The sequence below is a fragment of the Rhea pennata genome, chromosome 1 (assembly GCF_028389875.1).
Source record: "Rhea pennata isolate bPtePen1 chromosome 1, bPtePen1.pri, whole genome shotgun sequence".
NCBI lineage: Eukaryota > Metazoa > Chordata > Aves > Rheiformes > Rheidae > Rhea > Rhea pennata.
This window is the reverse complement of record NC_084663.1, coordinates 216,020,954-216,042,774: the sequence shown is the minus strand read 5'-3', so window position 1 is coordinate 216,042,774 and position 21,821 is coordinate 216,020,954. Positions and strand designations below refer to the sequence as shown.

At 38.7% G+C, this 21,821-nt stretch overlaps 1 protein-coding gene across 5 annotated transcripts in view; it reads left to right on the top strand.

Annotated features, from left to right (window-relative positions):
• Positions 1 to 21,821, top strand: part of NUP98 (nucleoporin 98 and 96 precursor) — a 39,671-nt gene that overhangs the window by 5,349 nt on the left and 12,501 nt on the right. The window contains exons 5-20 of one of the 5 annotated variants that reach the window (XM_062567508.1): positions 453 to 592; positions 1,671 to 1,778; positions 2,427 to 2,610; positions 4,290 to 4,453; positions 5,243 to 5,380; positions 6,021 to 6,108; positions 7,619 to 7,711; positions 8,361 to 8,501; positions 10,050 to 10,183; positions 10,606 to 10,793; positions 11,614 to 11,730; positions 13,244 to 13,548; positions 14,765 to 14,878; positions 15,605 to 15,743; positions 16,037 to 16,214; positions 16,569 to 16,733. In XM_062567508.1, the coding sequence (XP_062423492.1) occupies positions 453 to 592; positions 1,671 to 1,778; positions 2,427 to 2,610; positions 4,290 to 4,453; positions 5,243 to 5,380; positions 6,021 to 6,108; positions 7,619 to 7,711; positions 8,361 to 8,501; positions 10,050 to 10,183; positions 10,606 to 10,793; positions 11,614 to 11,730; positions 13,244 to 13,548; positions 14,765 to 14,878; positions 15,605 to 15,743; positions 16,037 to 16,214; positions 16,569 to 16,733 (2,396 nt within the window). Of the gene's footprint in view, positions 1 to 452; positions 593 to 1,670; positions 1,779 to 2,426; positions 2,611 to 4,289; positions 4,454 to 5,242; positions 5,381 to 6,020; positions 6,160 to 7,618; positions 7,712 to 8,360; positions 8,502 to 10,049; positions 10,184 to 10,605; positions 10,794 to 11,613; positions 11,731 to 13,243; positions 13,549 to 14,764; positions 14,879 to 15,604; positions 15,744 to 16,036; positions 16,215 to 16,568; positions 16,734 to 21,821 lie in introns of all 5 variants that reach the window. The other 4 variants (XM_062567507.1, XM_062567510.1, XM_062567512.1 and 1 more) reach the window with 4 other exon arrangements.

The following is a 21,821-nucleotide window of genomic DNA, read 5'->3' as shown; positions in this document are numbered from 1 at the left end:
ACTCTCAAATGTCCTTTGAGTTCATTTCATTCTAGCTCTTTTTTCTGCTGTTGTAGAGCAGTTACGGTTGGCTTGCTTCTGTCACTAGGATGTTTGAAATGCGTCTTAAATTCTACTGTATTTTCCTGAAGCAGAAGCAACTACTTGCAGACCATTCAGAGAAGAGGAAAGAAATTTCACTGATTGCCTGTATACGCATCACTTTCTTAGCATTGTTGTCAAGAGAGTAGAGTGAAACTGGCTGCAGTGGTTATTCTAGCATTCCCTAAAGTGAAGAGTTAGGGGGCAATCTTCTACAGTCTGCTAATGCAGCATTCTACTGTAGGTTTTTTGCACTGCTATAAATTTTTGTAGCAATTTCTCTAATTTCTCAGGTATTTTTTAATCTGAATAGAATATTTGGAGTTTGGCTCTAGAACTTGTTTTTTTTTTTCTCTCTCTCTCTCTTTTAGACTTTGGAACGAGTACCAGCAGTGGAGGTCTGTTTGGAACCACTAACACTACCTCCAATCCTTTTGGGAGCACATCTGGCTCTCTTTTTGGCCCAACTAGTTTTACTGCTGCTCCAACTGGCACCACTATTAAGTTTAATGTGAGTTTTGTTCTTCTTTCTTCATCTAACCTGTTTATTATAGAAACATTAAGTTTTGCAATTTTTTGTGTAAATTTCTATACAGTTGCAGTTAATTAATATACAACTGTGCAGTGCTCTAAAATGTCTTGAAAGCATACCCATTAGTAGAATGTTGCAGTGGAAATAAGATGTATAACTAACTCAAAAGTAGTAAAAGTTCTTTATTCTGAATTTGACAGGCTTCTCAAACACCAGGAAGTCATGCCCTATCTAGACTTGTCAAACCTACCTCTTGAGCTTTAATGCAATTGTAAATCAGCTCTTAAAATTGAGCGTTCTCAAGAGGGCCAGAAGTACTACGGAACTCAATGTGATCAAGGCTGAATAAATGCTAATAGCAACAGGGCCTAAAGCCATTTTGCAGTGCGAGTCAAAATAAATGTAATTTAGTTAGCATGGATCTGGAAAGGTAAACTGAAATTTGAAGACCTTTTCTGTATGTGTTTTCTGTATGAGTTCCCTTTAAGAAAGGGTAGAATAATAAAACTTGAAGATTCTTTGGCAGTTGAAAATGGAGGATGGCTTGGAAAAGGAGCTGTCATGGAAATGGGGTAACTGATGAAAGGAGGAATTCTTTTTCTGAAATACTTCTTCAGTCTAGAAGCAGAGGGCTAAGACTTACATGAGCTAATTTATCAGATAGACTTTCTGCTTGTTGTTCCTGGGTGTGGACAGAATTGTGATGACCAACTTGAACAGACTGTCAGAGGGCATTGATATGTACTTCTCCAGAGGATAGTAAGAAAAGATATTGGGGATAATAAAATTCCTGAATAGCTGGAGGATTTGTATCACTTAGGTAAACTATTTTAAAAGTGAAACTGGGTTGTTAACTAGGTGTTACTGGGGTAAATTCCACTGCTGATTGCCACTGAAAATGCTTTATCACTAGGTGAGATCACAGCTGTACAGGTGGTGCTAAAACTATTCCTGTATGAAGTTTAGACTTTAACAGTATCTAAGAGGAGAATACTAACCATATTAATGAAAACCTACCTGGATTTTAAATTTGATTTCTTAACCTCTTCTCTTGCAGCCACCGACTGGCTCAGATACTATGGTAAAATCTGGAGTTAGCACTAACATCAGTACCAAGCACCAGTGCATTACTGCTATGAAAGAATATGAAAGCAAATCCCTTGAGGTCAGTCAATATGTATTTAGATGTGTTTGTCCTGCTTGACTGTTAACTAGCATTGTTTTATCAGAGCTTTCTTTAGACTGTTGTAAGCACCTTCTGAGTTCACTAATATGAGTATGGTACTCCATATCTGCATTGCTTGCAGAGTAGGGGCAGCATCAAGTAAAACACTTCATACATCATGTTAGTTGGTTTTGCTTTTAAATGTTTAACGCTGCATTTTCTGAAGACTTGGAAGTTTTATTTCAACACATTCTAGAAGAGAGAATTCCTGTTAGGAGCAATCCTGCATTGCTGTGATAATGTCACAGCCAAAACTCATGGCTCTTGAATATAAACTGATGTTTCCAAAGATCTAACCCTGAAGCTTTCTGTTGAAGTTAACTTGTTTGATACTTCAAAAGAGGCCTTCTATGAAAAGACCTGAAAAAGCTCTTAGAACTAAAATCTAACCCCAGATATGAACTGCAGCAGTACATTTAAATTTAGGTCCTGTTTACAGTGGCCTTTTTTTTTTTAAGTGTTACAATTTTTATTGGTACTTTCTTCTTGCAGTAAACTTAAATTTTGTGTGAATGTGTTAATGACATTGTTCTAACTTTATTCTATGTAAAAAGAATGGGTAAAGAGAACTGGGTTTTCCTTTACTAGGAACTTCGTTTAGAAGACTACCAGGCAAATAGGAAGGGGCCCTCAAATCCAGTAGGAGCAGGAGCAGCTGCAGGCTTGTTTGGGTCTTCTACTGCCACATCAAGTACAGCTACAGGACTTTTTGGCTCTTCTACCACTAATACAGGCTTTTCATATGGACAGAATAAAACGGCTTTTGGAACTAGTAAGTATTGCTTGCCTGCTGTCTTTACTGTTACTGAGTATTCTTCATTCTTACAAATGCAAATACTCCATTAAGCTATTTAGAGCTCAGTAATAAAGTGAGAAAACACTGATATGAACTCATAATTTGTCTATTTGTATTACCAACAATCAGTAATCAAGTTCTCTGCTATAGATATCTCAGTCTACTTAATATTTAGTAGTTTTATGATCCTCTATATCCCCAAAGATGTGCTGGAAAACAGTTCATTAGTGCATCTGACTTTGCAGGAAAGTCAGCTAGGTTGTGTGAGCCAGTAAAACACTTTGAAGTACAACCGTTAGAAGATCGTTACTGTTTGCTAGAGTGATAGAATCAGTTGCCTAAAGGTGAAGTCTAGATTCTACCACTGATGAGAGTAGGCATAAATTCCCTGGAAATTGAGTTGTTAACTTATAGTGGTCTAATTAGATTTTGCCAGGAACTTCTTTTCACAAGTAGATCAGAGGTTGAATGCAGACCTCTTAAATGTTGGCCCATCCTGGTTTCACACTGTCCATCTTGGTGTACTTGGACCAAGAGTAAATGCCAAGTGTGAAATGACTAACGTCTCTTAAAAAAAAAAAAATACTTGCAAGTCTGATAGTTACCGGCCAGTTGGACTAACCAGTTAGTGGACTTTGAACTTAGTGTGAAACGAATGTTGCTCAGATGAAACACACTCTGATTTTATGTGAAACAGTTAACTTCTGCTGCAAACCTGAATGTAAGTGGATATTTGTATTTATGTGGAAGTAGACTGTGAATAGAAGATCAAAATCCTACAGTGTGCAGTAAGAGCACAGGTGATTAACTGCTATGAGAAAGGCTGTACTATGTTAGGTTGGAAGTGTCTGTCCTTAATGATAGGCATTGCCAGGTTTAATCTGTGAACTTACTTGAGGCCCTTGTGAGTTGAGCTAAGCTGCTGTGTTTGGGTAAGATCGACATACGGATGTCCATAACGCTCTGCACTTTGCAGTAGTAGGGTTCATTACAATAAGTGGACTGCCCAGTGTCACAGTTTTGTTGGACTTTGTATTTCTCTTGCATTTAACTCCAAAGAAAGCACCAAGTCCTGCAGAGACACCAGTAATAGTTGTGAAAGCAAGAACAAAAGTGCTAGCGTATGTGTGCTGTTTTTACCCCATCACACACAAACAGCTCTCTTCCCATTGGGGAAAGAACAGGAAAAGAGTTGCAAGCTCAGGGAGAAGATTCTGTAGCAGTAGTTCTATGGTCTGTAGAACAGTGTTGGTAATTTAAGGAACTGATCTTCAGTTCTCTGGCTGTTAGTCCACCTCTTGCTTAACTGCTTTTTTCAGATACTGATGGTACATTTTTCTTGGTATGATGAACAACAAGCTGCCCAGGGCAAAGAGGCTATCCTTTTGGTCAGATCCATGTGTGAAGTATATTTGCTAATAATTCTTGGGTATTAGGTTCATGCTGACTTTTAGGGCAAGGAGAATCTGATAGAATATCTAACAAGAATTACTTTGATTTAAATGCAGATACCATGCTGTGTTGAAGACATGGCATGTTTTGCTGTTCTGTTGAATTCAAGCATCTTTTTCATGTTTGAATGTACTGAGTATGGAAACATGAATAGTTTGGATAAGTGCTTGAGGATTTTTAACCAATTTAATTGCATATTGTAGGTACAACTGGCTTTGGAACAGGAACAACAGGGGGTCTTTTTGGTCAGCAATCTCAGACTCCCAGTCTGTTTAACAAACCATTTGGACAAGCTACAACAACGCAGAACACAGGTTTTTCTTTTGGGAATACCAGCACTCTAGGACAGCCAAATACAAACACCATGGTAAGATAAATTGCTCAAACACTAAGAGGTGTGAATTGTGATGTAGCTGCTGTTCCAACTAGCTGCAGAAGGTTGGATATAGTGGTTCAGAAATTTTCCTCAGACTAATACAGTTTTGTGAAACTTGGGTTAGGCTTTGAATGCTGTCTTAAGCTTTTTTTTTTTTTTTTAATAATAACTGAAAAAGTTGCTATTCATGATAAATGGATAGCAATATAGTGTTTAACAAGTTTTTTCTGAATTTCCTTTAAGCAGACTGCTGCCTCTGTCAACTCAAGTATTCCCAGTCACATTCACACAGATCATATCACTTCATTAGTAACATTCTGTGGGAATTCACACTAACCATTTTGAACTTTCTCGTGACTAAAAGAGCAGCATTCTGGGTTTCTTCTGATTAAAAGATGCTACACAGCTGTAATTTCATTGCATAACCGAAGGCTTCAGCTCCAAGTGTACTATATTCTTTCTGAATATTCTGTAACTTCTGTCTGAAATTTTAAACTGGTATTACAGAAATGTTTCTTTTCCGTCTCCTTCACTGAAAGTGTTGAAGGAATTCTTGTAGCCTTTTAGACTTGAAGCATCAATTTTTTGATTTTTATTTCTTTTTTTGTAACTAATTCTTTGTAGAATGAATGAAGCTGCTTAAGCATTTTTTCCCCTCAGTTAAAGAGGAAATGTAGTGTCATTTTATTAACTGACTTTGTGTGTTGGCTCTGTTCAGATCATCAGTGCTAGACTTTAGATAATATTATTATGCTTTTCAAACATAATTCATGTTTATAGGGTCTCTTTGGGGCAACCCAGCCCTCACAACCTGGAGGTCTTTTTGGAACAGCTGCCAATACAAATGCTGGTACTGGATTTGGAACTGGAACTGGTCTCTTTGGACAAGCTAACACAGGATTTGGTGTTGGCGGTTCGGTATGTCTGTGCCTTTGTGATGAAATCGGAAATAAAAAAATAAAAACCCACACCTGCTTCTAGAGTCCTGTTGCTGTGTATTGACCTCTATCAAAGCAGTGTGGTCTAAAGAATTAAGATTCTAAAGTGCAAAAGCAATATAGTTTTGTAAAGAAAAGGATATAATATAAAAATTTAAAATTAAACTTGTATTACAGGAATGACAATAATTCTTAAAAATTTTGTTTTTAGTGATTTGAAGACAGCAAGAGAGAGTGAACATCTGTCAATCTCTGCATGTCGCTAGGGTTGCCTCAGCGTAGTGTTGGAAAATACAAGCGTTTAACTTCTAATGTTGACTTAGCCAAAATTAACTTGATCCTTGATACTGAATCTTTTTTGGTTTTGATGTATTCTATATGGAGTTGGTAAAGGAGTTAAAATACTTATTTTCAGAAGGTATTTATTGTCGTACAGTACTAGTGCATGTGGCTTGCAAATAACACACCATTGTAGGGAGTCTGCATTGGGTGGTTCAAGTTATGCTTGTCTCTAGATCAGCTTTCTTGCCAGCTGTGAAACACAAATATAATTCTTCGTATCGGTCCATCTGTGTGTGTTTTTTTTTTTTTTTTTTTAATTCATGTTTTCTTCTTTTCAGACCCTGTTTGGTAACAAGCCTGCTGGATTTGGAACCACCACAACCAGTGCTCCCTCGTTTGGCACAACTACTGGCGGCGGGCTCTTTGGTAACAAACCAACCCTGACTTTAGGAACCAATACAAACACTTCCAATTTTGGTACATATAAAAAAAGTGGGATTCAATCACTTAAAATTACACTGCATATACCACACACCAGGCAGCTGAATGTCGTATGCTAAATGATTATGAATGTTAAAAATCTCAGGTAAGCCATGCTTCCGATGCGTGCCCTTTCAGGGGAGAGTCTTGGACACTGTTTTGCACCTTTCCTTCTGGTGGCACGCCCTGACTCAGAAGGTAGATGGTTACATGAGAAGTGTCACTATTTCAAATAGTGCTGAAGTTGTAACCTGTAATTGAAAACTATAGAAGTTAAAGCTGACACATTGTAGAGGTTTGTTAAGAGGCTGTAAATACACTTAGCTTGCAAAGGAATGCTGAAGGAAATAGCGTACAAATAGTCACATTGGTATCTGTAGCTTGATGGCAGAGTACAAGGAAATCTTGCACTGGAGCAAGGGTAAAGTGGAAGTGACTGTTTAATTTCTAGCTGGTAGCTGTCATCGTTCCCAAGAATATGACAAATCAAACTTTTGAAGAACTAATATGTTGTGTTGCGTTGGCCTCTAACCCTAATGTTAGGGAATTGGTGTTGAATGAATGTGGTCAAGCAGGAGAAATGTGACTTAGTCCATCAGTGACTTGAACTAACAGGATTTCTGTTGAAATCTGTTCTGATTTTTTTTTTCCTGAAACTGAGACCAAACAAACTCTGCTCCTAAAACGAGGTTCTGCTCAGTTTTAGAATGATTAAGGTGTTGATATCTGCTTTGATATCTCCAAAACATTTTAGTAGGGAACAATACTGATTCTATTGTTTTATTTTCCCTGCATCACTTGCAGTGGTACAACTTGCAGAGAAAGTGGAGTTTGGCTCAAAGGTATTTCTAATGTCAGTCTATGTCTGCAGTTTTCTGGTTTGATTCTGCCTTTGTTTACTAACCAATGCTTTAATTGGATGGTTTCACAATCCTAAATTTAAGTAATCTGCCTAGTGTTAGCCTAGCGCTGTACTTTTTTACAGTTAAATATGGCATTGAACTGTGTGCTCTTATGCATCTGAGTTAACTGCTTTGTCAGTAAGAATCAAAGAAGTGATTGTGTGGTATAAGCAGTGTAAAATGGGACTTGTTCTGGTTTAAGAAACTTTCATACATCTTACTCTGTTGCCAAATGCAGGCTCGTGATGTCCTTTCTGACTTTCAATAAAATTTTGAAGTCTTTAATAAATGTCTAAAAAGGCAAGTCAGTATTTTTCTGTACTGTTTTTTAATGCTATGTTTGTAGGTAAAATGAGTTCTAATACCACTGAAGTCCCCTCTTGCTGTTGGTTAGAGCTTAACTTACATTGTTGGAAATGGTGTATGAAACTTGACCTTAATTATGGCGGAGCTGTCTGGGAGCAAGTGATTCTTACTTGCTTAGATATTTCATCCCACCTTGCTTCCATCTGTAATAGCTTTAGATTAATGTGCTGTTGTTTCTATTCTTGCAGGATTTGGTGCCAACACTGCTGGCAATAGTTTGTTTGGAAATAAGCCCGCCACTGGAACTCTGGGAACTGGGCTTGGAACAGGATTTGGAACGGGTAAGCAAACTACCAATTTATTTCGTTTTAACTTAAGAAAAACTCTCAGACTTTTCTGATAATATAGCCTTGATATTACTTGGCAGCTCTGGTCGTGTAGTAATGACTGTAGATGTTTTTAGTCTGGAGTCATGAATCTCTGCTTCAAATCAGAACCAAGTAGAGATTGGTAGCACTATATTGGGGCACCTTTTAGAAAGACTGATATCTGCCCCTAGGCTTGCATACAACCTTGCTCAGTAGATGAGAGTTAAGATGTTGTCATGGAACTTGAAGTTGTTAGCCATCTGCATGTTTGGTAGGAAATACCTTGTGTTATGGCATTTACTGCCTTGGAGCAGAAGGTTGGCAATCTTAAACTAGATTCACTGGAAACAGGTCTTCCTGTCCTCAAGTGCTGAAGTGACAGGAACAACATTGCTGACAGTGGTGGCTAATGGTTCAATGATCTGATGGTATCCTCTGTATGCTGTCTGGAGACTACCTGATGATCTGATTATGTGAATCTGTTCTTTGACCTCTGAATGTCTGTAGCATTCATGAACATGTTGAATCTTTCTTACAGTCTAACAAATGATTTTTTGTGAGATAAATCGACTTGTAAGCTTTTTTACAGTTTGATAGTAAAAAGTTATATTTCTCCCCTTAGCTCTTGGGGCAGGACAGACTTCTTTATTTGGAAATACTCAGCCTAAACTAGGTGGAACGCTAGGAACAGGAGCATTTGGAGCACCAGGATTCAATACCTCAGCAGCTACTCTGGGGTTTGGAGCCCCTCAGCCTGCTGTAGGTAAGTGTGTGTTAACCCAAGTTTAATTGTTGCTTCCTGCCTTGATTGAGATGTGTCTAAACATTGGAACAAATCCCACCCAAATCCTTTAGAGGGGAAAACAAAATGTTTGAGCAACTCTCTGAGGCTTCGGTAGCAATGTTAGACCATGTTCATGACAACTTTTTCATGCTAGTTATATTTTAAGTAGTTCAGTGGTACCTGTCTAACATTAATAGCTGCAGCTATTTTAGAGCTGCATCTTCAAAATTACTGAGATATTTCCCATCGCTGAGTGCAAGGCAGCAAGAGTAAACCCTTGCCAAAAAAAGTAAGGGCACTGTATTATTAGCTGCTTAAATAGTTCCAGTTATGAGAGCTGTAGGGATTTGATTAGTAAGTGTGCTGTCCTGTTGGCCAAAGGAATGCTCTTTAGATTCAGGCTCTTCTGTTATAATTTTGTAAATTGAAATATGTACCTTTTCCAGCTGCCTTCATCTTTGGCAGATCTGAGCACTTTGAATGGTGTGAATAGACCTTGTTGCTCTAGCTTTTCTGAGGCTGTTATTTCAGAGAAACAATTTTAAAAGATGAGGAGGAATACCGTCACCTTCCTCTTAAAGTAACTTCACCTATTAGAGGATCTGGTGTTACGATTAGGAAAGATTTGAGTTGGGGGAAGCTACTTTCTCTTCAGAATAAAGTAACTCTGTTTCTTCAGGGTATTGCAGTCAGATTTTATAAATTACTGTCTTGCTTACACTTTTCCTTAATCTTGGACCTCCCTGAATGTAAATCTGCAGATGTTCCAAGCAGCCAGTGCTGTAGGCAATGCCTGCAATGGGGCAGCATAGGGAAGGGTTTCACTGATTAACATCTGTTCATTTAAGCCAGTGTTTCATCTAATAAGAACTAGCTGTCTCAAACTTTCCTTTCAACTTCCTTGCAGACTTTGTTTGACAGTATGCTGTTGCTTATGAAAATGTTCTTTTTCTTGGGGAATACAGAGCCTGGCTTTCTTGGAATTAAAAGTAAACCTCCTTTAGGTTGCTTGAACACTTCATAGTATTTTTTGGGAATTAAAATGAGACACTAGCAGATGGAGAGACAAAACTAAGACTACTATTACAGGGGAGACTTTAGATCAATTTCTAATCTAGTCTGTGTAGCAGAAATATTAAAGCTTTGAATCAAAGATTTTGTTCTTGGAACAAAAGAGGTTAACGCTTTACAAGTCAAATGTATTAATTAAAGGTGTGACAGACCAGACTTACTCTGCTGTTGTGTAGCTCTCCTCTCCCTCAGCTCTTCACAGATTAAAAACTTACTGAGCATGACTGTAAATTCAAATGCACAAAAGGGAAGAGAATGATTTCTTTTTCCTCACAAGTACTGTAGAAATGATGACTGAAGAGCAGGGGAAAAGAATCCTGAAGTTTGTATATAAATTGAATTCACTAAGGCAATATTTGGGGGAAAATGACTGTTTTCCTAATAGAGCCTACCTTGGTTTCATTAATAAAACTATTTAATGCTGAAGTTTGTACAAAAACTGATGTTTTTATGCAGCACTGACAGACCCAAATGCATCAGCTGCCCAGCAAGCAGTCCTTCAGCAGCATCTCAATAGCTTGACTTACTCACCCTTTGGAGATTCTCCACTCTTCAGAAACCCCATGTCAGACCCAAAGAAGAAAGAAGAGGTGAGTGCATATAGGTATTTAACTCATGCATAAGATTTGAAATTATGTATTGTGTTCACTATCGTATCTTCACTTAAGCAGCAGTGAGCAACTCGATGACTTGCCATTCATACATTCATACTAGTGCGGTGACTTTTTATGCTATACAGGACCCTAAAACTGCGTATACTGTGGCTTTCTCTACTGCTTTGGGGCATTTTAGAGCCTGTGCTTTGGAGTTCTTGTGCCTTTACTGCTGCTAGCTGAGAATAAAGATGGGTAATTGTGTATACTTAACTTGAAATTTTTCAGTATTTAATTTGAGCTTTGCTTATGACAAAGACACTTTTGACCTGCCAGTTTGTTTTGAAAGACAACAAAATAAATCCTTTTTCAAACTTCAAATGGTGTGAAAATTCCAATTCTACATCTTACTCTTTCAGAGACTGAAACCAACCAATCCGGCAGCTCAGAAGGCCTTAACAACACCCACCCACTACAAACTGACACCACGTCCAGCAACCAGAGTGCGACCTAAAGCTTTGCAGACTACTGGCTCTGCCAAATCTCATCTTTTTGATGGTCTTGATGATGATGAACCATCCTTATCCAATGGTGCATTCATGCCCAAGTTAGTTGCTTTTGTGTATCTTGGAGGGAGAAGGTGGTATGAGATGAAAAGCTATGTAATAAATGATGTACAGAAAAATGGTTTTATGTAAACTTCTGTCCTTTTGTTTTGATTATTTGGTACTCTTGATATGTTACACAGCTTGGACTCCTGGTTATTTTATTTGAAAACCTCACTGTGCTGGTATGGGTAAAAAAAATTATAGCTTCACCCAAAATATTTGGTCAGATTGGACATCCTGTTTATTCTAATGCTCCTAATCAGCTTAAGTAAACTCCTTTGTGTGCTACATTCGCTGACTTCAGGGGATTTTGTAACCTGGTTCAAATGCAAACAGCAAAAACAATTTATGTGTAGCTTAGAGAAAAATGTTTGAGAGGATGAAAATGGTTAGCTTTGACTTTAATTAAACTGTTAATTGAGATCATCCCATGAATGGAATGAAGCTGCCTATAAGGTCAACTATGAATTATTGCAAGGAATGGAGATACAGTATAACACTTTCAGTTTCTGAAACTGAAGTTTCATTAGGTTTGCTAATGAGGTTTAGTATGAAAGGCAATTTCTGGTATTTTCATAGCCTAACACTGATTCTTTTATAGAAGAATCATATAAAAGAATATATAGAAGAATATTTAAAAAAAAAATCTTAAAAATACCTTTTTTAATAAGGCAGCTATTGCAATGCTCTAATAGACTTCATGTATTGCAATTGTGGGAACAGATCTTTTATAGCTCCCAGTCCCTGGAATGCTCAAATTAAGCATGAAGTATGTACTTATGCAGTGGATCTCTTCAAATTTCTTTTCTGTTTTTTTAGGAAGAGCATCAAAAAGTTGGTTTTGAAAAACCTCAACGGTAGCAATCTATTTTCACCTGTAAGTCGTGAAAATGAAGATCTGGCTTCTCCATCAGAATATCCAGAGAATGGAGATCGGTATGTTGATTCATGATGCAAGTGTTCATGCTTGAGAAATGCAAGCTAGTTATGCTTGTTTCTAAATTAATATGAATAAAGCAGGTAGATATTTTGTTCTAAGGAACGTCATTCTAGTTGCTTATTAAAAATGAGTTCACCTATTGTGGAGATTCACTTCCTTTTAAACCAGCTATCTGTTCTTCCTGAGTGGTCAGAAGGCAATTCCCTTTTTCATCCAAAATCAGGAATTCAGAGGGAAGACTTTCTGGATGCATCTCTTTTCATTCCGTGTAGAGAAAATCTAAGTGATTACTTGAGGGAAATACTAAACTTAACCCTGAGGTGAGAACAAGCTCTCCTTGTGTTTTGTTCCCTCAGTGCGAATTCCAAGGAAGCTTTGCTAATCCGGTTGTCTTATAGTAGTGTATTTTCTATATAATAAAATGAGGGATTCCTAAGGCTATATCTTTCCAGCACTGCCTTCTCCCCTTCTCTCTCTCTGGCCCCTCCCCCCCCGCAAGCCAAAACACTTGTTTCCTTCTATAAATCTGGTCTTGTTTCATCTGAACTCCTCTTTTTAATCAAAAATAGGACAAAATCCTGACCAACTCAACATTTTGATTTAATTCAAAACTACTAGAAATAAGAACTGATTATGGCAGTAAAGCACCACCTTAGTCCTGACCTGGTCTCTTCTTAATGAGACAGGAAGATGCAGTAGCTGTATTGTCAGTAGTCAGGCACAACAGACAGCTCTTCAAAGCTGCTGTTTTGGAGCGATTGTCACAGTAATGTTCTCAAGTTTGACCTCATCATGATGCCCTCAAGGCTTAATCATCCCTTTCTTCTAAAACAGCGTGCATTTTGGACACAATATTATAGCATGGTTAATCTCTTAATAGAACAAAGAATCCATCAGGATGGAATGACCTTGGGAGGTCAGTCTTCCTCAAGCACGGTCAATGCTGTGTTAAGACCAGATTGTTCATGAGTTTGTCCAGTCGGGTCTTTAAATCCTCCATGGGTCAAGATTCTGCAACTGCTCCGAATATATGTTGTAATGCTTGACAGTCCTCATGGTCAAGTGGAAACCTCCCCTGTTTTATTTGACCGTGCTTCCCATCCTCTTGCCATGCATATATGAAAAGCCTGACTCTTGTCTTTGGTGTTGGAAGGCTGTTGTCCCCCTGCAAGCCTTTTCTCCAGGCTAAACAACCCATTTCCCTCAATCTCTCCTCACAAGCACATGTTCTTCCCTGCTGACCATCTTCATGGCCCTCCACTGGATTTTTCAATATCTTTCTTTTCATTGGGAGTCCTAGATTAGATGCAAAATTCCAGAGGTGGTTTGACAAGTGCAGAGTAATGGGGAATAAATGCTTCCTTCAACCTGCTGGCACTCTGCCTTATGTGGTGGTGCGGTCTGCTTTTTATATGAAAAGAAACTGGAGTTTTAATATTGACACAAGACTTAGACTTAATGAGCCTCTTCACGTCCTAACTAGTTAAGCTTTGTTCTTCATTTCTTTAGGTTCTTTTTGTCAGTACCTCCTGATGAAAACCACAGACAAGATGGTGAACGAGAGGAGGAGGAAGATCATCATGAAGTGACTAGGTTTTACACTAACCCCATTGCCAAGCCCATCCCGCAGACCCCAGAGAACAGTGTGCACAGACACCAGAACAATATGGATGACACCATTGTGGCTCTGAATATGCGGGCAGCCTTGCGAAATGGTCTGGAAGGCAGCAGTGAGGATGCCTCATTTCATGATGATTCCCTTCAGGATGAGCGTGAAGAAGAGACTGAAACCATGCATCAGCTGCATCCTGCAGGTTAGATTTTGGATGGAGGTAGTAGTAATTCTTTGTAGGTGTATAATTTCTGCTGGCACTTCATGTATGCTTTTTTTAAAAGGTCTTTTTACTGTTTTTGACCCTCAGCCTTTTCTTTTCCCTTTCCCTCCTTTCACTTTTTCTTCAGAATCTACTTCTTGCTTTCCTGTCTCTTATCTAATGCAGAAAATCTCTTTGAATCACTGAGCAATCAGATTTCATCAGCTAATGTTATATTTTATTTATGTTGTGCAATGCATGAGAGATAGGAAGAAGGCAGAGGGAACCAATATGCACCTGTTCTGCAGTAGTGGACTGAACTGATTACCAGCCAGGAACACAATCTTGGGGTTATAAATCTATTAAAATTTTAGTTTAGTGCTTGATAGTTATCAACATGCAAATAGCATGTTAGAAATTTCTAGGAGAGGAATAGAACATAGGACATGGTTATGCCACTCTGTGCCACAGTACTTTCTCTAAATTTCAGTCTTCTCTCAATTCTAGTTTCAGGGTATAGTGAAGCTGAAATAGATGGAGAAGTGTGAAAATGTGATTAAAAGTCTTGAATAGTTTTTATTTAACTAATACCCTTTTTTGTAACTAGAGAAGACTTGGGGACTATGTTAGAGGATTTTAAACTTGTGAGTGGCCTGGAGAAGGTGAAGAATAGAATTGTTTGCTCTCAGGTAACGTGAGGCATCAGATGAAGTTATCAAGTGACATTTTCAAAAGACATCTGTCTTCCCAAATGTCAGTTAACCTAGATACCCAATGACAAGAAGTTGTGGATGTAAAAAGCTTAATTGAGTTTAAATTATTAATGAAATCATTAGATCATTTGACAAATCAACAAATGAAAAAGCCTTGGAGCTTGTTAAATGGAAAAGATGCTACATCTTGGTCAGCAGGTGCCTGGGCTTTCAAACTGTTAAAACCAGGAGAATAGTTGTGTCAAGTGTTGCTTTATGTGTGTTTTTTTCCCTACACATCTGCTGATCTCTGGTCTTGACAGAATGCTAGTCTGAAATAGCCTGACATCACACTTCTGTTTTAAATTTGCTAAGTCAAACAGACTTTGACTCTGCTTTTGTTGCATTCTCAGTTTATTTGGGGTCTTTGGCTGTCCAGGTGTGCAATAGAAATGGAATGAAATTCTTGAAAGGCTGAAGTTGATAATCTTGTCATCACGTTCTCGGTGATTCTTCTGTTGTAGGAATTGTTCTAACAAGAGCTGGCTACTATACCATCCCATCTATGGAGGAGCTGGCTAGATTTACCAATGACAGGAATGAATGTATTGTGACTGACTTCACCATAGGCCGTAAAGGTAAGCACATACAGCTTTTCTAGTCACTTGAAGTTCACCAGTGATTTTAAAGCAATGGAAACTGTCCGAGTTTCTTACCTTCAGTAAGACTGTAAACAGTTTCCTTGTATTGTGATTGACTTGTATCAAAGACTTAGAATCTTACAGATTGATCACCCTAGCACGTATTCCTTTCACGTTTGAACTTTTCAGAAGCTTCTCTATCTTTTAAGGTGCTTGCTATCCTTAAATGCAAAAATTGTAGAACTGAAACTTACTGGAGCATGGGTGCTAAACTGATCTTCGTTATTTCCATCTCAGTTGCTACCTATATTCAAGCTAACTGAGCTTTAGTGAAGAGCCCTCAAAATTTACTGGTTTTATTTTATTGGGATTTTTTAATTGTATTATGTATACTGATTTTTTTTTACCATGTTTTCTAAATGTGCTGTAAAGCAGAGGGTACTGCTTAGTAGTTATGTCAGCAATATGAATAGCCAAAGGGTGACAAAAAGCTTTCTGTGCAAAAAAAAAAAAAAAAAAAAAAAAAAAGACTATAGAATAGTTTATAATATTTTCAATACTTTCATACTGAGAAGGAGGAGTCACTTTTACCCTACTCTGGAGACATGACAAAGTTAAGTAATAAGTTGAGGAAAAGAAGAGTATAGCAGGAACTTTAGGTTCTCTAGTGTGAGATTTCATATGCAGATTGTGATGTTGGGCCACCTCTTGTTTTTCTTCCAGGTTATGGATCGATTTACTTTGAAGGAGAAGTAAACCTAACTAACTTAAATTTGGATGACATCGTGCATATCCGTAGGAAAGAAGTTATTGTTTACCCTGATGATGAAAGAAAACCACCTGTTGGTGAAGGATTAAATAGGTAATATAGGACTGTTTTTTGTGGGCCTTTTTTCAAAAAGTTCTACCTGGACAGAGTAAGGATATTTTACTAATATTGATAAAATCTACTGCCTTTCCAGAAAGGTATCAATAAATGTAAATTTTATAGGTCTGCTTTCAGATTACAGTATTGTACAGTTACTTATCAGTAACAGGTTCTGAACCAAAATTTGGTACAAAAATTGTTTGAGCACACATTGAATTCTCAGCTCCTGTATCTATACTGTAATAGCTCTACCTTAAAACTTTGTCTTACACTTCTGTCTTTCATAGACGAGCTGAAGTTACGTTAGACGGAGTTTGGCCTACAGATAAAACTTCTCGATGCTTGATAAAAAGCCCTGAACGATTAGCAGAGATGAATTATGAAGGCAGACTAGAGTCGGTATCTCGGAAACAGGGAGCTCGATTCAAGGAATACCGCCCAGAGACTGGATCTTGGGTATTTAAGGTAATGTTTGTGTTCTCCTAGTTATGAAATTACTTGCAAAAATATCAGAAGTATCTGAAGTTGGACTCTCCTGAGAACTTACAGTTCCAAAAAATGTACTACTGTATAAACTCTTTTCAAGTCTTTCAGCTGCGGCGCAGATTATACTAAACGTAGTACAAACTTCTTTGGCTCTTAAAACCTGCATACAGCAGATATTCTTGGTCTATACTAAGGCTGAATTTATTTGTTCCAAGTGTCATGACTGCTATGTGAAGTTGGCAGTTATGCCAGCTCATTGTTCAGGCATTTTGGAAATAAATGCCTGAAATCTTGTTGCCAAGGGGTGACATACTTGTCCTTCTTACTACGCAGGTGGCACACTTTTCAAAGTATGGTTTGCAAGATTCAGATGAAGAAGAGGAAGAGCATTCTTCAAAAGTGGACACAAAGAAGTTAAAAACTGCACCTGTGCCACCCCCAGGGTATCTGCCGCCACAACAAATGACCTTAAATGGCAAGCCAGCACCTCCGTCTCAGGTAGAAGGAGGATGATGACTAAAAGCGAATTCATAATATGAAGTTTGAAGAATAGCTGATTGCCTAGGGCAAGATTGTTAATGTAGCAAGTAGCCTGGAAACAGAAGAGCAAAACCATATGTAAACTTGAACAAACTTGGTAGCTCTTCCAACTCTTGATAAGTGTTTGCATGTTCTCTTTCATTAATACACTTGAAATTTCATCCTGAGAATATAAGGGTGGGAAGGGGAAGGTCTTAAATCCTTGTTTCTTGTTTAGATTGTGGTCTAGATAGAATTTGGCATATTTGCATCACCTGTGGAAGAAAACTTGTTTCTGTGAATATTGATTATATGCTATATAATAACCTCTTGCGCTGCCTGCATTGAAAATGACTTTGTGCAATAATATGACTCGAACATTTAGTATGTAAGACTGTATGCTTTATATTTTAAGAATATGCTCTATTTTAATTAAAAACAACTCTTTTAAGGCTGGCTATATGCTGGATTTTTAAGCGTATTGGAATTGAATATGATTGCTTCTAAAGCTTTGGAAAACATTCTCAGTGGGTATGTCTGTATGCCTTAGAGGGAAGATACCATTTTATCCAGTTCACTGGTAACCTCTTAATGTCTAGTACTTAATTTCATTCAAACATTTTTTTTTTCATATGGATTTAAAGGGTAATCTAATTGCAGCTGATACATTCTCATTTTCCAGATGTACTTAGTGTGGGTACTGTCAAGTTAAATCAGGACCTGCTTTGCTGTGGATGGGAAAATAGTCTATTTGGAAGGTGTCCTGGCACTGATTGGAGAGAACATATTCTTTATGACAGTGTTAACAGTAAATATTTTTCAAACTACCTATAGGTTTTTTTGAATAACTTGTTATAAAATAGTATGCAAGTACAGAAGGCAGAAGATGTTTTCCAAAACTGGTTTATTGATTGTCCGGGTGCAAAAGTAGGCCTTCGACAGTTACTGTATGCAGGAAGGCTGAACAGAAGAGTATTTAACAGCTGGATAGTATTTGCTGATAAGCTTTTGTTTCTGTTTCTAAGCAGGCTTTCTATTCTATCCTTCAGTAATCTGTGACTGCAGTGAAAGAAGATCTCTAAGCTTGCAGTTCACTGAGGCATAGATCATATGCTAAGGTGCTGCTTGGCATATGGCCAGTGTTCGTGATGCTCAGTATTGCAGGGAAGCAGAGGAGGACAGTTCTATTTCTGGATCTCCAAAGTCAAAGCAGGAAAAACAGCTTCAGAGGCAGTATTGTTGAATAGATTGCACACTCGTCTTCTCTACTCAGACTAGTCCTTCCCTAAGAGACATTGCAGCAGTATTTCTCTGTGCTGTCCAGTGGCTTTGTATCGCTTACAGCAGCTTTGAACAGGGATGCTCATTGTGTCATGAGAAACAATGAATCGTTATTCTTATAAGCAAACTGTGCTGAAGCATTAAGTAATTCTGTGGTAGGGCCCAGGGAGAAAAGATCTGGTGGCAGCAGCTTCCCAGAATGTTTTTCAGTACAGCCATTGCTGATACGTTACAGGAGCCAAATGATAGGGATCCTGATCACCGTATCAGCAGGAAGCCAGTAACAACAGTCTGCTGTTTTAGCAGAACATACTACTCTGCTGGCTAGTGACAGTTTAATGAATTTCCACCTTTTCTATGAATTCTGTATTGGAATCTAGAAATAGTAAATAGATGTGCACAGCTACTACATTATCATTTTTCACTGGTTAATTGCAGCTTGCTGTTTCCACCTGCTCTGATAAACTAGAATCCTTAAGTATTTGCATTATATTAGAGTGGAACAAGTCTAACAGACTTGTTTATGTACCTCCTCTCAGTTGTCTCCTTACTTCTTGCTGAAATTAATGGAGACTAGAGCTTGTGTTTTAAGCAGTGAAAAATACTGGGAACATGCATGAATTTGAATCTACAAAAAAGACCTAGATAATTTACTTAACAGCCTGGACACATTTTTGTTAAATAACACGTTTAACTTGAATGCCATTTAGTTAAGGTTTGTGATTATGAAAATACATAAAGTATCTAGCTCAATTTCCAAAAAATTGAGAAACAACATAGTATGGCTTGAAAACTTGCTAAAATCTTGGACTGTGAAACATCTGGAAACAGTATTCTTGTGTCTGAGGTAAGCATTTAGGATCTAGATCTTTTTTTTTCCCTCCCTATCTGAAGTACTAATGAATTTGTTGGTGTTGCAAGGTGTGCAGGAGCGAATTACACCAGGGACCTTGCTGCATTAAAGCACAGTGAAGGAGGTAGTGAAACTTGTGTGTAACCCTGTTTTGACTTGTAAATTTGTTTTGTGTGGTGTAAACACATTGAGATACCACTAGTTAATTTTACTTGCAGGCCAGCCAGTAAGTTCTGTCTTTTCAGATCTCCTGCTTTAATTTTATCTGTCTAATCTGATATCTTTTATCATGTTTCTTGGCTGATTCTGATGAGCTATGGAGAAATTTGATGGTGCTTTTAACCTCCTTAGCATGATTTCCAGTGGACTGTCTGCTATAATTTCCTTGCTCAGACATATATATCGCCATATATCTGATCAATGTGGGTGACCTTGTAGTGGATGTCTGTTGTAGACCTGCTCAGGAAGAGGTAGTAGACAAGGCCTTCAGAGAATTGGAAGAAGCTTCACATTCACAGGCCATGGTCCTCATGGCGGGACTTCAGCCACCCACATATCTGCTGAAGGGATAACACAGCAAGACACAAGCAGGCTGAGGGGTTCTTGAAGAGCAATAGATGTTGTTTATCTTGATTTTAGCAAGGCTTTTGACACTGTCTCCTATAACATAGTCGTAGACAAATAAAGGAACTGCAGGCTAGATAAGTGGTCAGTAAGGTGGACTGAAAAGTAGCTGAACTGCTGGATGGAAAGGGTTGTGGTTAGTGACACAGTCCAGTTGGAGACCAGTCACTAGTGGTGTCCCTCAGGAGTCAATACTGTTCAACACGTCCATTGATGACCTAGGCTGAATGTACCCTCAGCAAGGATGCAGAAGATACAAAACTGCGAGGAGTGGCTGATACACTAGGTAGCTGCATTGCCATTCAGAGGGATCCCAGCAGTTTGGGGAAATAAGTAGAGCAGGACCTCATGAAATTCAGCATAGGGGAATGCAGAGTCCTGCCCCTGCAGAGAAGTAGCCCTGTGCACCAATACAGCTGGGGGCTGACCAGCTGAAGAGCAGCTTTGGATTCTGGTGGACAAGTTAACTATAAGCCAGCAATGTGCCCTTGTGGCAAAGAAGGCAAATGGTGTCCTGGGCCACATTGGGAAGAGTGTTGCTAACATGTCAAGGAAAGTGGTCCTTCCCCTCTGCTCAGCCCTGGTGAGGCTACACCTGAAGTGCTGGGTTCGGTGCTGGGCTCCCCAGTACAAGAGACATATGAACATACTGGAGTGAGTCTAGCAAAGGGATGTGAAGATGATAGGGAGCATGTCTCATGAGGAGAGGCTGAGAGAACTGGGTGTGTTTGCCTAGAGAAGAGAAGGATTGGGAGGGGAATCCTATCAATGTGCATAAATACTCAATGAGAGGGTGTAAAGAAGACAGAGCCAGGCTCTTCTCAGTGATGGCCAGTGACAAGATCAGAGGCAACATGCACAAATTGGAATCCAGACAGTTCCTTCTGAACGTAAGAAAACACTTCTTTACTGTGAGAGTGGCCAAACATGAGCAGATTGCTAAGAGAGGTTGTAGTCTCTATTGTTGTTAACACCTGACTAGACACCATCCTGGGCCACCTGCTTGATCAGGGGATGGGACCAGACAATCTGCTGAAGTAAGCAGTACTTTGAACCCCAACTGTCCTGTGATTCTGCAATCACTCTAGAGTAGTCATTTAAATGATTGCCACTGGAAACCAAGTAAGCTGTAGACATGAATCTTTCACAGGATGCTTGTATCTAAGCAACACCGTTGTTACAGGCCGGAGCAAACCCAGTAAACTGGAGCCCAAGCCTGGGGTTAGAGAGCACATCAATAACCTAAGGGTTGCAACACCACACTGAGCTCAGGGTTGCCTGGTTAGAGCATGAAACACATGCAGCTAAGATTGTGCAGACCAATTACTTCTGGGTCAGGTGCTTCTTTGCTGTTTGACCTGTTAGTCATGCAATACATGGAATGAATGGCATTCCCCAGTTTCTTTTGTTCTATGAAGTGGTTTCTGGTAGCAGAGCTAACAGATAGTTAAAGGACTTCATGGTTTGATACAGAAGTCTGTGGCCTGGCTCAGAGGCTCACTGTGATATGCTACCAGGAGACCTTGCTGTCACCCAAGCAAGCTCGTAGCAGAAGTGCATTTGAACTAGAGATCCAAGGTTAGCTTAACATTTTCTGGCCCTGCTTGGAGTTTGAATCCAAGTTGCAGTCTTGAGTTTCTGAAGGTACATAGAAGTCATCTCGGGTTCACCATAAAGATGATCCAGCTGATATGAATTCTAATAAAAGAAAGAAGCTTCCCCCCTTAGTGGCTTGTTTTATTGCTATGTGTCTACCTTCAGAAAAATCATAAAACAAACTTTTCCTCATGCCTTAGGTTAGCAGTACAGATGAGAAACTTAGTCACAAATTGAAAGAAAACTGCTGTATCTAACTTTCTAACTGCTCATGTACTAGTGATCAGCAGAATATCATTAGAAAACCCACAACTTTCCAGTATAGCAGTTGTGTCCTGATTTAAAAGTTACTTGTACATGCTTGTATGCACCTAGTCTTACCTAATTGTGAAGGGCACCCTGTCAACTTAAAACTGCTACTAATTTCTTTGTGAAATATATGTTAAAAATATTTAACTTCTGCTATGTCATAGCTGGGGACGGTAGGCAGTACTGTGCGATTCATCTTGTTGGCTACCAGTGGTACCACAAACTGTTTTTGGGGAATGACTGTTTTTAAGCTGGATGTTCAGTCATCTGAAATGTCCCAAGGTAAGCTTGGGCACAGGAAAAATTTTTTTTTGTTACATGATAACATTTTGAAGAAGGAGGGGAGGAAGGTAGCATACACAAACTCTCTGTATTGGTCGCATCAAAATGGATAGCCTCTTTGA